Below are 13,811 nucleotides of genomic sequence, written 5' to 3'. Positions count from 1 at the left end.
GCTGTGTATAGGGAAGGGTAGGAATCTACAAACCAAATGGGAATAGGTAAATGAGGAAAGCATACAACAATCTCCAGCAGAAAACGATCTTCAAGTCTGCACAATAATTCCAGGGAACCAGGAAGTGAACTTTCACTGGCAAGGAAGAAAAGGTCTGGTCAGATTTTATACAGAGAGTAAAAGACCAGGTCAGGAGCAGCTGTGAGATGGAGCTGCTTGTTCCTAACCAGCATAGAAAGGGTCATTAACCTCTTCAGCACCAAAGGAAACAAACTCCATTTAATATAGAACACAAAACATACATGCTAAATGAAAGACCTGCGATTCACAATATGTAATGATTTTCTAACCCCAGATCTCCCAGGAGGACGTGACACACTTTTGACATTAAGAATGTTATCTCATTGCTCATCAAATCAGCCTTCACATAGATTCTTCGATGCAAAATAAAAGATACGAGTTTGTTCAGAAAACAGTGACACATTTTTTTTTTTTATTTACCATGTTCCTGTATGGTCAGACACTGCCATTATACAGTACACAGCAGTGAACATTTTATAAGATTATCTCAGCACAGGGACATTTTATTTAAACATATCCAATTGTGGAAATTATTGTTATTCCAAGATCTATTGATTAACATGTACTAGAAGACTGATCTTTTTATAAGCACAAAAGATAATTTCACCTGACGGACAAGCATTTTGCTAATTCGTAGGGTGAACAACATCCTGTTTAGACTGTAAGGTTATGAAGCAATAAGTCCTAGGAACACTTGTTTACAATAATTTAGCAGTGTAAATTGGCCTTGAATAAAAAACATAAAAGTTACAAACAGTGGCGCTAGAGAGTTCAAGTCCTCTTTCTTTCTGAAAAGGCAATTTGCATATAAATCGCAGCTGTCAGGACTCAGTCACTTACAGATTATTAGTTAATTTCTTTCTGCAAACTTTTTAATGAAACCCAATTGCAACAATTATATTCAGACCCCAAAACATGCTTTTTAAGTAAAACAAGAAAAAATTGAACCTGAAGAAGTCCATAATCATTGTGCTACCTTTTTTTTTTTTTAATTGGACAATCCCTATAATTAAAATGGCTTCTTTGTATACACCCATCTACAACACAGTGATTTATTTATTTTGTGAAATACATCTCACATTAAGGGTATGTGCACACGATGCAGATTTAGTGCAGTATTGGTGCAGATCTGCAGCAGATTTTTCTGCAGCAGAAACGCTGCAGAACTGCACTGTGATTTACAGTTCAATGTAAATCAATGAATAAAAAAGCTGTGCACATGGTGCAGAAAAATCTGCGCAGAAACGCTGCAGATTTCAAAGAAGTGCATGTCACTTCTTTTGTGCAGTTCTGCAGCATTTCTTCACCCCTCCATTATAGAAACAAAATCTGCACTAAAAACGCACAAAAAACGCATAAAAAACGCACCTGCGGACTCTGCCAGGAGATGCAGATTTAGTTCAGAAAATTCTGCACCACATTTCGTACGTGTGCACATAGCCTTAAAGAAATGCAACTATTCTACAAAATCTATATACCGTATTTGTTTTCAATATACTTTTTGTTTATTTTTTAGCACAAGCCAACCATTTTGCTGTGTGGATTTATACTCTTTGCGGACTGGAGAGATGGTGAAATCAATTCAGTTCAAAACACCAATCTATGATCTGCATTGCAACAAAAGGTAAGATATTAAAGTATAACTGTCATATAAAGCAAGTGAGAAAGAATATAAAAAAAAATAGAATAAGTCTAAGAATTTCGCATTTGATGTGAAATTCAGATACTCTATGGCAGTGTTTCCCAAACTCCAGTCATAACAGCCCCGCAAATCATAGTATTGCATATGTGAGAGAACCTGTGGCAATTTCTGATGCCTTGATAATAAGTCCATCACCTATGCAATGCTAAGAAAAAACTGAAAACAGCATTAAAGGGGTTGTCCAACAAGCAAAGTACATTTTAATTAATACATCTTAGAATAGTAAGTTCTATAATTGGGTATGTTAAAAAAATGTTTATATGCTGAGATAGTCTTATAAATGTGCTCCTATTATGTACTGTGTAATGACTGTGTCTGACCGTGCACAGATGCTCCAGTTCAAGGTAGGCACATACCACAGCTTTTATGATAAGTGAGTATACACCCAAAACAGCAGGGGCTCACTTGTGATCTCACCAGAGCTCCCAAGTCACTGACTTGATTTATGATGATCTCAGAGGGCTGGACATATAGCAGAAGCACTCATTCCTGTGAAAAAAAACAGGCAAAGAAATGTGTTACCTCAGAAAGCAGTAGTGAACCCCTTCTGTTACATCTGTATACTCACTTATCCTAAACCAGGATCTGTGGTATGTACTGACCACAAGCTGCAGCAGCTCTGCATGGTTGGATACAGCAAATAAAAATATATAGCAAGGGCACATTTATAATATCTCGGCACAGGAACTTTTTTTAACTCATCCAATTGTGGAACTTATTATTATTTTAACACCTATTTATTAAAATGTACTTTGTTCATGGAAGAACCTGTTTCAGAAAGATTCTGAATTGATACATGTTTAATAATGGTGCTATTTAGCATAAATAATTGGGTAACACAATGTGGCGTGTCAGTGTAGCAACCTACAGGGTAGTCTTTAACTGCATAAGTATGTATTATTATTATTTATTATTATAGCGCCATTTATTCCATGGCGCTTTACAAGTGAGGAAGGGTATACATAATAAAAACAAGTACAATAATCTTAAACAATACAAGTCATAACTGGTACAGGAGGAGGAGGACCCTGCCCGCGAGGGCTCACAATCTAAAAGGGAAGGGTGAGAATACAGTAGGTGAGGATAGACCTGACCATGCAGCGGTTTGGTTGATCGGTGGTTACTGCAGGTTGTAGGCTTGTCGGAAGAGGTGGGTCTTCAGGCTCTTTTTGAAGATTTTGATGGTAGGCGAGAGTCTGATGTGTTGTGGTAGAGGGTTCCAGAGTAGGGGTGATACGCGAGAGAAATCTTGTATACGATTGTGGGAAGAGGAGATAAGAGGGGAGTAGAGAAGGAGATCTTGTGAGGATCGGAGGTTGCGTGTAGGTAAGTATCGGGAGACGAGGTCATATCAGTATATATGTAAAAACAAACAAACCAACCGTAAAAAAAATGACTAACAAGGGTCAGAAATATGCCAAAGTATAGATAAAAAAAAAGCGGGAGGGCGGTGCAAGGGTTTATTGCAGCAATGGTAAATGAGTTCCAACTATAAGAAGGACATAGAGAGTGGGCAGCAGAATCCCTAAAGAGAGAGTCAGAAAACATATTGAGTCACACTATTGACTTCTGTCCACGCTGGCCCAGTTGCTTTTGCCTGGAGGGCAATGTCTTAATATATTAGTTATTTGGCTAGAATAATCCCATCTCCTAAATATTGAAATCTAAAAATTGACATGTCAAACTTTGAAACAGTAGTCTTCCAATTTGGTCCGCTCCAAAGTTTTGGACAGTCTGTTCCTTTTAAAAGAAATGTACACATTGGTGAAATGTAAAATTATTAGCGATTGATTGAATCTGTCACATTGACAGAGGTTTCCCAGACTTAAATTGAATTAGGCTGTGGCAGATTTCACTTGGTATGATTTTCTTGCCCTATTTCTGCTTTTTGTCAAGCAGAAATGTGACTTTGATTTTCTAACATATTGGTCAACAAGAGCAAATATGTTTTCCCATTTATGTCATGTTTCCTCGGTCTGTTTGTACAGAACTGTAAACATGTAACCCAAGAGCATGAAATTTGATAATGAGAGCACAGTGGAGAGAGGAACGTCTTGCTGTCTTTCATCTGGACTTTTTTTGTTTTCCTCAAAACAAAAGATTTCAACATTAAAAATATATTTCCAAAAAGCTGATATATCCTATGTAATGTGTGCATTTGTGTGTAACTCTACAGCGACAGCGCAGTTTTCCCTATTACCCAAGAGTGTGTTTATTAATATATCACTTTACCAGCATAGTAATGAAAGAAAATAATCAAATCAACATACGGTATACTCGATTCACATGGTTTAAGAAAATATGTTCCATCTGAGATTCACTAAGTGAACTTGTTACCTTGTGTGTCTCCACACAGTTTTCTTGGACCGCAAATGTACATATAATAGAGAACAAATAAATAAAGTCTGTATATTTTGGGGTATGTACACCATTTTAATTATTTTGCTTTTGTGACTCCCTATCACTATCATCAAGAACTTGTATTTTGCTTAAAATGGTTGTCTGAATGCACACCAGCCTGCCAGTGACTGTGATGAAGACAGAGAAACTTGGGAGCATTCTTCTCATGAGTACCTCATATTCACCTATGTAACACATTCATATTTTTGGGGCTATTTTTGTCTAATGGGAGAGCAGACCTTTTCCTATATTATACAACGTACAATAAATAAACAGGAGTAACACCGTCAATGTAAAATATAAAATTTTTGCTTATTACATGATTTTGATAAAAATGTAAATAAAAAATAAAAAACTGTAAAAACCAGGAAAGGTCCAACAGAGGCAGATACCACACAGGATACCCTTCAAATAGTTGTAATGATTCATCTCGATAGTATGATGTAATATAAATACATGCCTATTAGGGCCCACTTTTTATATAGGCACAATAAAGTAAGTGTTACAAATGGAAGGTATAAAGGTATACACATAAAAAAAAATTCAGTAATGAGATATCATCTTCCGAGATCTTGGTTCCGAGATCTCCATCTGCGCATGCACCACCGGGGGCCATTTTCCCAGAGTCCACCGCACAGGAAACCATGGAACTGCGGGGGGCTCTGGCCTTTCACAAAATGTCAACAGAGCCCCCACAGCACTGGAGAAAGCCACAGCAGCACCGGAGCCACCCACAGCAGCACTAGACACCCCTTCAGCTCCGCCAGGCACCTTGCAGCATCGGACACCAGCAGCATAACTGGACACCTGAAGCGGCGCGCCGCATATCGGAACACCCCCTCATCCCAGCCTGCGGCCTTCAGCATCACCCCACTCCTGCCTCCACCAGCAGCGACCCTGGGACCCCGCTTCACTGCAGCCACCACTGTAAGCAATAAGACGCAAAAATACGGTAACTTTTTGATGATATTCTAATTTTGTGTGAAGCACCTGTATGTCCTACGAGGAACAGTAAAAGGATCTGGGAATGTTTAGCTTGCAAAAAAGAAGGCCAAGAGGAGATTTAATAGCTGTCTACAAATATCTCAAGTGATGTCACATTGTAGAAGCATCATCCTTATTCTCATCTGCACATGGAAACACAACAAACAATGGACTGAAACTAAAAGGGATAAGACACCGATTAGATATTAGAAAAATGTTTTTGACAGTGAGGGTGATCAATGAGTCGAACATGCTGCCAAGAGAGATGATGAGTTCTCCTCCAATGGAAATCTTCAAACAGAAGCTGGACAGACATCTGTCTGGGATGATTTAGTGAATCCTGCATTGAGCAGGGGGTTGGATGTGATGACCCTTCCAACTCTAACATTCTATGGTTCTAACTGTGCTAAGTTCTTTTTCCAGTTACCTCCACGTGTAAACGGTCAATACCAAAAGCCTTTAACAGGTTGGCATTACGGTCATCGTGCAGCTTAAAATGTTTTGAGATTGTCTTCAACTGCATCAGATCATCAACCTTGGCTGCGTTGTTAATGTCCCTCATGTGTACTCTGATGCTTGTCTGCAGTCATTTAGAGGTTAGACCCACGTACATCAATTTGCAAGAACAAATCACGCAATAGGTGACACCAATAGTATTACAGATGATATGCTTTGTGATTTTGAATTCCAATTTCCGGTCACTTGATTCCGAAGTTTGCACTATATTCGGGCATGCTATGCAATCTCTACACAGAAAATTGATCCAAATGCTTTGTCTATTTTTGGACCCTTATAGAAGTTGTGCACCAGAATATCCTTACAATTTCTTGCTCTTTGAACATTATTATAGAATGTGCACTTATATACTTAGCAAGTACCTGATCTGTCTTTAAAATTAACCAAAATTTATTGAGGGCATGTTTCATTTTCAAGCATTTGTCATTAGAAATAAATCTTACCTGTGATGCGGAGATGGGTTTCAATCTCCGGGGGAACTGGCAAATGTAGAAAAAAAATTAAATCTTCAAACTGTCCCACAAAAAAACAAGCCCTAATATGGCTCATTCAGATAAAAAAAAGTTACAATTCTCAGAATGATGATGCAAAAACAAATTTGTTTTTTGGAAAATACTGTTTTTAGTCTGTAAAAGCAGCAAAGCATAAAAATTAAAAATCTGTTATCGCTGTAATCGTACTGATCCAAAGAATAAATCAGTCTGATTAATTTTACCACACAGTGAACTGCCGAAAAAAATAAAAAGTAAAAGCAATAACACAACTGCTGTTTTTGTTCATTCTACTTCTGAAAAATCTGATGAAAATGTTATGTGCCCCAAAATGGTGCCAAAAAAATCTTCAACTCGTTATTCAAAAAAATAAGCCCTCATACAGCTCTGTTTGCCAACAAATAAAAAAAGTTCCAGCTCTCAGAATATGGCGATGAAAAAAACAGGGCTGTGGAGTTAGCAAGCCAAACCTCCGATTCCTCAATTTCCCTGACACCGACTCTACAGCATAAGGTGCATAAAGTGCAGCACAGGTTCATCTCAACTAAAAGCCTTAATCCTTAGATCATGAAATTCTCTTGAAAACATTTACTGAACATACTGTTTTGAACTTCTGTACAAAATTTATTATATACACTACTCACAAAAAGTTAGGGATATTTGGCTTTGGGGTGAAATTTCAGGATGATCCTAAAATGCACTCTAACCTTTTAAAGTGAACTTAATGTGACCTTCTTTAAAATTTTTAATGCACATGTACAACAGTTAAGTGTTTCAGTACTTTTTTAAATAACTTGCTGTTTTCTAACAAGGAGCTTAAAGTGAACCTGTCAGCAGTTTTGGCCAACATAAGATATGGCCATCACCTTTTAGGGCTTATATACAGCATTCTGTAATGCTGTATATCAGCCCCCAACCCGACCTGGAAGAACTGAAAAATAAGTTTTATTATACTCACCTGCGGGGCTGTCCAGTCCGATGGGTGTCGCTGGTCTTGGTCCGGCGCCTCCCATCTTCTTATGATCGCTGCCCTCCTGCTTGCTTCTTGTGGATGACACAACCCTGCATCATCCACACAGGCTCCATGGCATCACACTCCTATGCAGGGGTATTTCTCTGCCTTGTTGAGGGCAGAGCAAAGTACTGAAGTGCGCAGGTGTCGGGGCTCTCTGACCTTTTCCAGCACCTGCGCACTGCAGTACTTTGCTCTTCCCTCAACAGGGAAGTACGCCTGCGCAGCAACACGATGCCGGGGAGCCTGTGTGGATGATGCAGGGTTGCGTCATCCACAAGAAGCAAGCTGGAGGGCAGCGATCTCGCAGGTAAGAATAATAAAACTTATTTTTCAGTACTTCCAGGTCAGGTTGGGGGCTTATATGCAGCATTATAGAATGCTGTGTATAAACCCTAAAAGGTGATGGATGTATCTTATTTCAGCCAAATCTGCTGATAGGTTCACTTTAATGGCAAAATTCACAGCAGGTGTTTGATCCATGAATCGGCCAATAAATCTCAGTGTTTAGTTAGAATTGCTATTTAAACAGTCCTTCACATCATGTTATTCACATTTTGACTTAATGAGATCAAGGCGACTCCTAACAGTTGATCAACAGTTTCTCGCCATTGTGAGGGTATGTGCACACGTTGCGGATTTTGCTGCGGATCCGCAGCGTTTCTGCAGCTGCGGGTCCGCAGCAGTTTCCCATGAGTTTACAGTTCAATGTAAACCTATGGGAAACCGAAAACGCTGTGCACATGCTGCGGAAAAAAAATGCCCGGGAACGCAGCGGTTTACAATCTGCAGCATGTCACTTCTTTGTGCGGAATCGCGGCGATTCTGCACACATAGGAATGCATTGATCCGCTTACTTCCCGCATGGGGCTATGCCCACCATGCGGGAAGTAAGCGGATCATGTGCAGATGGTACCCAGGGTGGAGGAGAGGAGACTCTCCTCCAGGCCCTGGGAACCATATTTGTGTAAAAAAAAAAAGAATTAAAATAAAAAATAATGATATACTCACCTCTCAGCGCTGCACGCGACCATCCGGTTGCAGGGTTGCTATGCGAGCAGGACCTGCGATGACGTCGCGGTCACATGACCGTGACGTCACGAAGGTCCTTCTCGCATAGCATCTTTGGAACCGGACCGCCGCGTGCAGCGCAGAGGAGATCGGGACGTCGGAGGGTGAGTATAACCATTTTTTTTTAATTTTTAACATTAGATCTTTGCAGTATCAATAGTAAAACAAGTGCAGGAGTAAACCCGCAGCGGAAACCGTAAGACAAACTGCGATAAATCTGCAGGGATAACCGCAGCGGTTTTACCCTGCAGATTATCAAATCCGCTGCTGGAGAACCCGCAGAGGACCCGACCTACGTGTGCACATAGCCTGAGGCTTCAAGCACAACTTTCTCAGACAGAAGTAGCTACTGATTTTAGTGTGTCACACAGTGCCATCAGCAGGATGCAAGAGAGATTGAAAGAGACTGGAAGAGTCACAGAAAGGCAGGGAAGTGGATGTCCTATGGCCACATCTCACACTGATGGCCTCTTCATTATGAACAATTCCCTTTGGAACTGGTTGATGAATGCCACACACCTCCAGGCACAATTAAGGACAGGTAGCCAAGTGTCATATCAGAGCATTCAAAACCGTTAATGTCAGCATGGTCTGTGTGCTAGACGACCTTCAAGGGTACATGACCACACCACCAGGCACATGCGTCGTTGTCTTGAATGGTCCAGGGAGCATCTCCGCTGGACAATGGGCCAGTGCGCCTCAGTGCTGTTTAGCGATGAAAATCTATTAACGCTGAGCAGAAATGATGGCCTCCAACGGTATTGGAGAAGGAGAGTGCTATTCATCAGCCACTGTTATGTAACAAGATAAAAGAAACATACAAGAACATAGGGATCACCATACAATATTAAATGTTTTATTGGTATACAAAAAGCCTAAACACAATAAAAACATTTAAAAACTAACAAACAAGCCGTGGCCACCTTGGGGCTATGGCTAACCGGACCTCCTGTGTCCAATCAATACAGTAGTGTAGATTGTTTATACATAATAGTAGAGCCTGCTAACCAAATAAGCATGATGCACTGTGATTGGCACCCAGTATTGAGACTGTGTAGAAAATAGATAAGAGTCTTTCCCTAAGGGTACCGTCTCACAGTGGCACTTTGGTCGCTACGACGGCACGATCCGTGACGTTCCAGCGATATAGTTACGATCTTGCTGTGTCTGACACGCTACTGCGATCAGGGACCCCGCTGAGAATCGTACGTCGTAGCAGATCATTTGAAACTTTATTTCGTCGCTGGATCACCCGCTGACATCGCTGCATCGGCGTGTGTGACGCTGATGCAGCGATGTCTTCACTGGTAACCAGGGTAAACATCGGGTTACTAAGCGCGGCCCTGCGCTTAGTAACCCAATGTTTACCCTGGTTACCCAGGGACCTCGGCATCGTTGGTCGCTGGAGAGCGGTCTGTGTGACAGCTCTCCAGCGACCACACTACGACTTTCCAACGATCACGGCCAGGTCGTATCGCTGGTCGTGATCGTTGGAAAGTTGCAGAGTGTGACGGTACCCTAAGGCTGTAATAGCAAACATGTAGACACACATAGAAGCAGTTAAAGTGCCGTGCAGTATAAAATATTGAACTTAATAGTCACTGTAAGAATCATGTGGATATAGCCAAAATAATCTTACAGATGTACAAGAACAATCATGAAAGTATAATAAAGAACAATCATGAAAGTATAATAAAGTACAATGTGTCAAGTAAAAACATTCTAGAATGACTGGAACATGTTGGAGCATTCCAGAGGGACCACAAAAAGTGACACGTTAGATTCAAAAGATCTTTCCTGGTCAGAAACGCCAGACCTGGCTGCATCGGAAAGGTGTTAAAAATCGTACATTTGACATTGCGAAAGATAAGATGATGATTTTTGTATGAAAGTTTTATCTGTATAACTTTTATTTCATACTGTGTAATATTGTTATCGAAAGTAGGATTTGATAAGCCCATTACACATTTGCTGCATAGGCGACAGGACACATTTCCATCACTGCAGTGATGTGGAACAACATTATGACTTTGCAGCAAGTAGGAAATGACAAAGGAAATGGAGACAGAGGGGGTTGATTCATCAAGCACCATATCGTGGGACTTACTACCGGAACAGTCACATTAACTGAACTTGATCGATTACTCCTCAGAGAATAATAAAACCATGAGGACAGCATTTTCTCTCCTTTCCTGAGAGCGTATCACAGATCTAAATTTGTAAACATGATAACTCTATTGTGTTAAACAGGAAACACCTAATGTGAAAATCTATCCTTGTAAATCCATTTTCATGCAATTTTTTTCTGATATTGATTCATCTAATTATTAATTTGGCTTATTTCACTCATCTCCAAATTGATCTTACACCAAGTGCTTGACAAGTGTACAGTTTCACTCCTTATACCTAACTTTCTGCAGTAAACTATTAAAGGGGTTGTCTGGGACTCTAACAATGATGGCCTATCCTTAGGATAGGTCATCAGTATATAATCGGTGGGGGTAACACCTGGCATTCCCCACCGATCAGCTGGTGTCAGAGGCGGCTGGAATTACACAGCACAGCTCCATCAATGGAATAGTGGCCATGGCTGGGTACTGCACATCCACCCCGGCCTCTGACGACACCGGGTACAGCTGATAGGCAGGGGTGCCAGGTGTCACACCTACACTGATCATTGATCACCTATCCTAAGGATAAGCCATCAATGTTAATGACCAAGACATCCCATTTAATATACAAATGCTGGATATGTTCTCGTTACATGTGTTTTTACGTACTATTTTTATACCTCGTAACATTATTAATAAGGTTTAAGAACGACACAGGTACAGCATGTGCAACCTATGGTCCTACAGTGTTGATACAGGACTCTGAATAAATCTCTGAATCAATGACATTTGGAATTGGGAACACTCATAGGACAGGGAGTCCCACTGTTGGGACAACCAGTTGGATAGGAGGGGATCCCAGTGGTCATACCACAGAGATCAGGAAGTTATTCTTCCTCTATCCTATGGATAGGGGACAGTTTTATATCTTGGTATAACTTATTTAAAGCAGAAGTAAAGAGGAATGCGGCAACACTCACCGGATCTGTGATGAAGACTTTTCCTTTTATTAAAGCAAACGTGAACACATCTTCACGGCACGGGGGAGACAAAAGACGAAAGAGGTGAGCGGGGAGAGGACAACGGCCGTTTCATGCCAACACAGGCGCTTCTACGGGTCACGCCTGTGTTGGCATGAAACGGCCGTTGTCCTCTCCCCGCTCACCTCTTTCGTCTTTTGTCTCCCCCGTGCCGTGAAGATGTGTTCACGTTTGCTTTAATAAAAGGAAAAGTCTTCATCACAGATCCGGTGAGTGTTGCCGCATTCCTCTTTACTTCTGCTGCAAGGTTTTTTCTTCATTCTGGATGCGAGCACCTCCCGAGAGTGTCGGGATTAAATATCTATTCCTGAGTTTACACCAGATCTCGCTGTGGGGCTGTGCTGCCATCTTTTTCTTTGGCTGTCATTAACTTATTTAAAGACCGTTCTATTTTGGGCTTTTAGATGTGAAAACTTTTTTAATAATTTACATTGACATTTTAGCGGTCCTAGGCTCCTTAAACCATCCCTATGGATCCACTCCATGCTAATTCTGCATTCCAACTATCCTTTTCTTTTGGCTTGGCAATCTCTATATACTTTCAAAATCAAGCTTTATTATTATTATTATTATTATTATTTATTATTATACAAACCATATGTTACAGAACTAGTCCTGCGGGGGTGAGGATTTTCCCAGACTAGTTCTGCCTCCCATATTGTTAACATGCCCCTTTGTGCACAGCTTAAATAGAGTGATCCCACCATCAGCTCCTTGCAAAATGTCCGTTCCCTAGCTTCATCAGTCCAATACTCATGCCTAGGGAGGCAGAATGGCACGCATGAGTTTTTGCAAGGAGCCAATGGTGACGTTGCTCTTGCAAATGATGTAAATTGCACACAGAGGAGAGTGCCTATATGATGAGAGGCAAGGTTAGCCTGCTAAACTAGTCCTGAAACATGTGCATAATGTATCGAATGCAGGATAAAGCTTGATTTTGAAAATCTATAGAAATCACCAAGCTACAAAAAGGGGTTTGCGAGAATATAGAACTGGCATGGAGCAGAGACATGGTGATGGTTTAGGGGGTATAGTGAGTTATAAATAATATGGTATCTTCATTCTATGGGTCAGCCTTAATTAGACTCTGGTGGCCATGGTAGCCCATTGGCTTCCTGCTTCCTTGTCATTAGCTTAGGGGATGGACTTATCCTCAGTCTCAGTAGTTGCATCAAGACCACCGCTTTGTACAATAACCTAACTGTGTGCAGTGGATGGTCCAACAATACGATTGTGATGTATATATTTGTCATTGACCATAGAGATGCACTCACCTTCAATCCATAGGCTCGGGACCACATCATAAAGGGTTAAATAGAAAATATCTTGTATTTTTTCCAGAAGCAACAAGCAAAACTTACCGTATTTTACTCTTTGTAAGACGCACTTTATTTCCCCCAAATTTTGGGGGGGAAATGTGGGTGCGTCTAACAAAGGGGATATACCGCTTACCATTAAAGGCTGGGATGAGGGGGTGTCCGCCGCCGCTACCGCCCGCCGCCGCTGTCGTCCGCCACCGCTGCCGGGGTTGTCCGCTGCTGCCCCGGGTGATGCTGGAGGCTCCGGTGCTGCGGGGGGCTCTGGCGACATTTTGTGAAAGACCAGAGCCCCCCGGCAGTTCGTATATGCGTTCCAGTATGACTAATTCTGGGAAAATGGCCGCCGGAATCTCGGGAGATGAGATTTCAACGCTGACATCTCATCTCTCGAGATTCCGGCGGCCATTTTCCCGGAGTTAGTTCCAGTATGACTGACTCCGGGAAAATGGCCGCCGGAATCTCGGGAGATGAGATTTCAGCGCTGAGATCTCATCTCTCGAGATTCCGGCGGCCATTTTCCCGGAGTCAGTCATACAGGAACGCATGGACGAACTGCCGGGGGCTCTGGCCTTTCACAAAATGTCGCCTGAGCCCCCCGCAGCACCGGAGACAGCCCTGCAGCATCGGAGACAGCCCTGCAGCACAGGAGCCCCCTGCAGACCCCTCATCCCAGCTTGCAGCACAGGAGCCCCCCTGCAGACCCCTCATCCCAGCCTGCAGCACAGGAGCCCCCCTGCAGCACAGGAGCCCCCTGCAGCACAGGAGCCCCCTGCAGACCCCCTCATCCCAGCCTGCAGCAATGCTCCACTCCTGCCTCCAGCAACGACCCTGGGACCCTGATCCACCACAGCCACAACCCCTGGTAAGTAAGAAGACGCATGGATTATAAGACACCCCACCAATTTATTAAAAAAGTTTTTTCCTATTTTTCTCCTCAAAATTTGGGGTGCATCTTATAATCCGGAGCGTCTAACAAAGCGAAAAATACGGTACATTTTTATCTCATGGTGTTTTAGAATTACACTACTCACAAACAGTTAAGGATATTTGGCATTCCAGTGAAGTTTCAGGATGAACCCAAAAT

At 41.9% G+C, this 13,811-nt stretch overlaps 1 protein-coding gene across 10 annotated transcripts in view; it reads left to right on the top strand.

Moving 5' to 3' along the window:
• The window catches only part of BCAS3 (BCAS3 microtubule associated cell migration factor), a 1,590,540-nt gene that overhangs the window by 240,538 nt on the left and 1,336,191 nt on the right, over positions 1-13,811 (top strand). For all 10 annotated transcript variants that reach the window (XM_077296228.1, XM_077296227.1, XM_077296225.1 and 7 more), the window contains one exon: positions 1,598-1,705. In XM_077296228.1, coding sequence (XP_077152343.1) covers positions 1,598-1,705 — 108 coding nt within the window. The remainder of the gene's footprint in view (positions 1-1,597; positions 1,706-13,811) is intronic.

This window comes from Ranitomeya variabilis, chromosome 3 (genome assembly GCF_051348905.1).
Source record: "Ranitomeya variabilis isolate aRanVar5 chromosome 3, aRanVar5.hap1, whole genome shotgun sequence".
Classification (NCBI taxonomy): domain Eukaryota; kingdom Metazoa; phylum Chordata; class Amphibia; order Anura; family Dendrobatidae; genus Ranitomeya; species Ranitomeya variabilis.
This window is presented reverse-complemented; position numbering and strand designations above follow the sequence as displayed.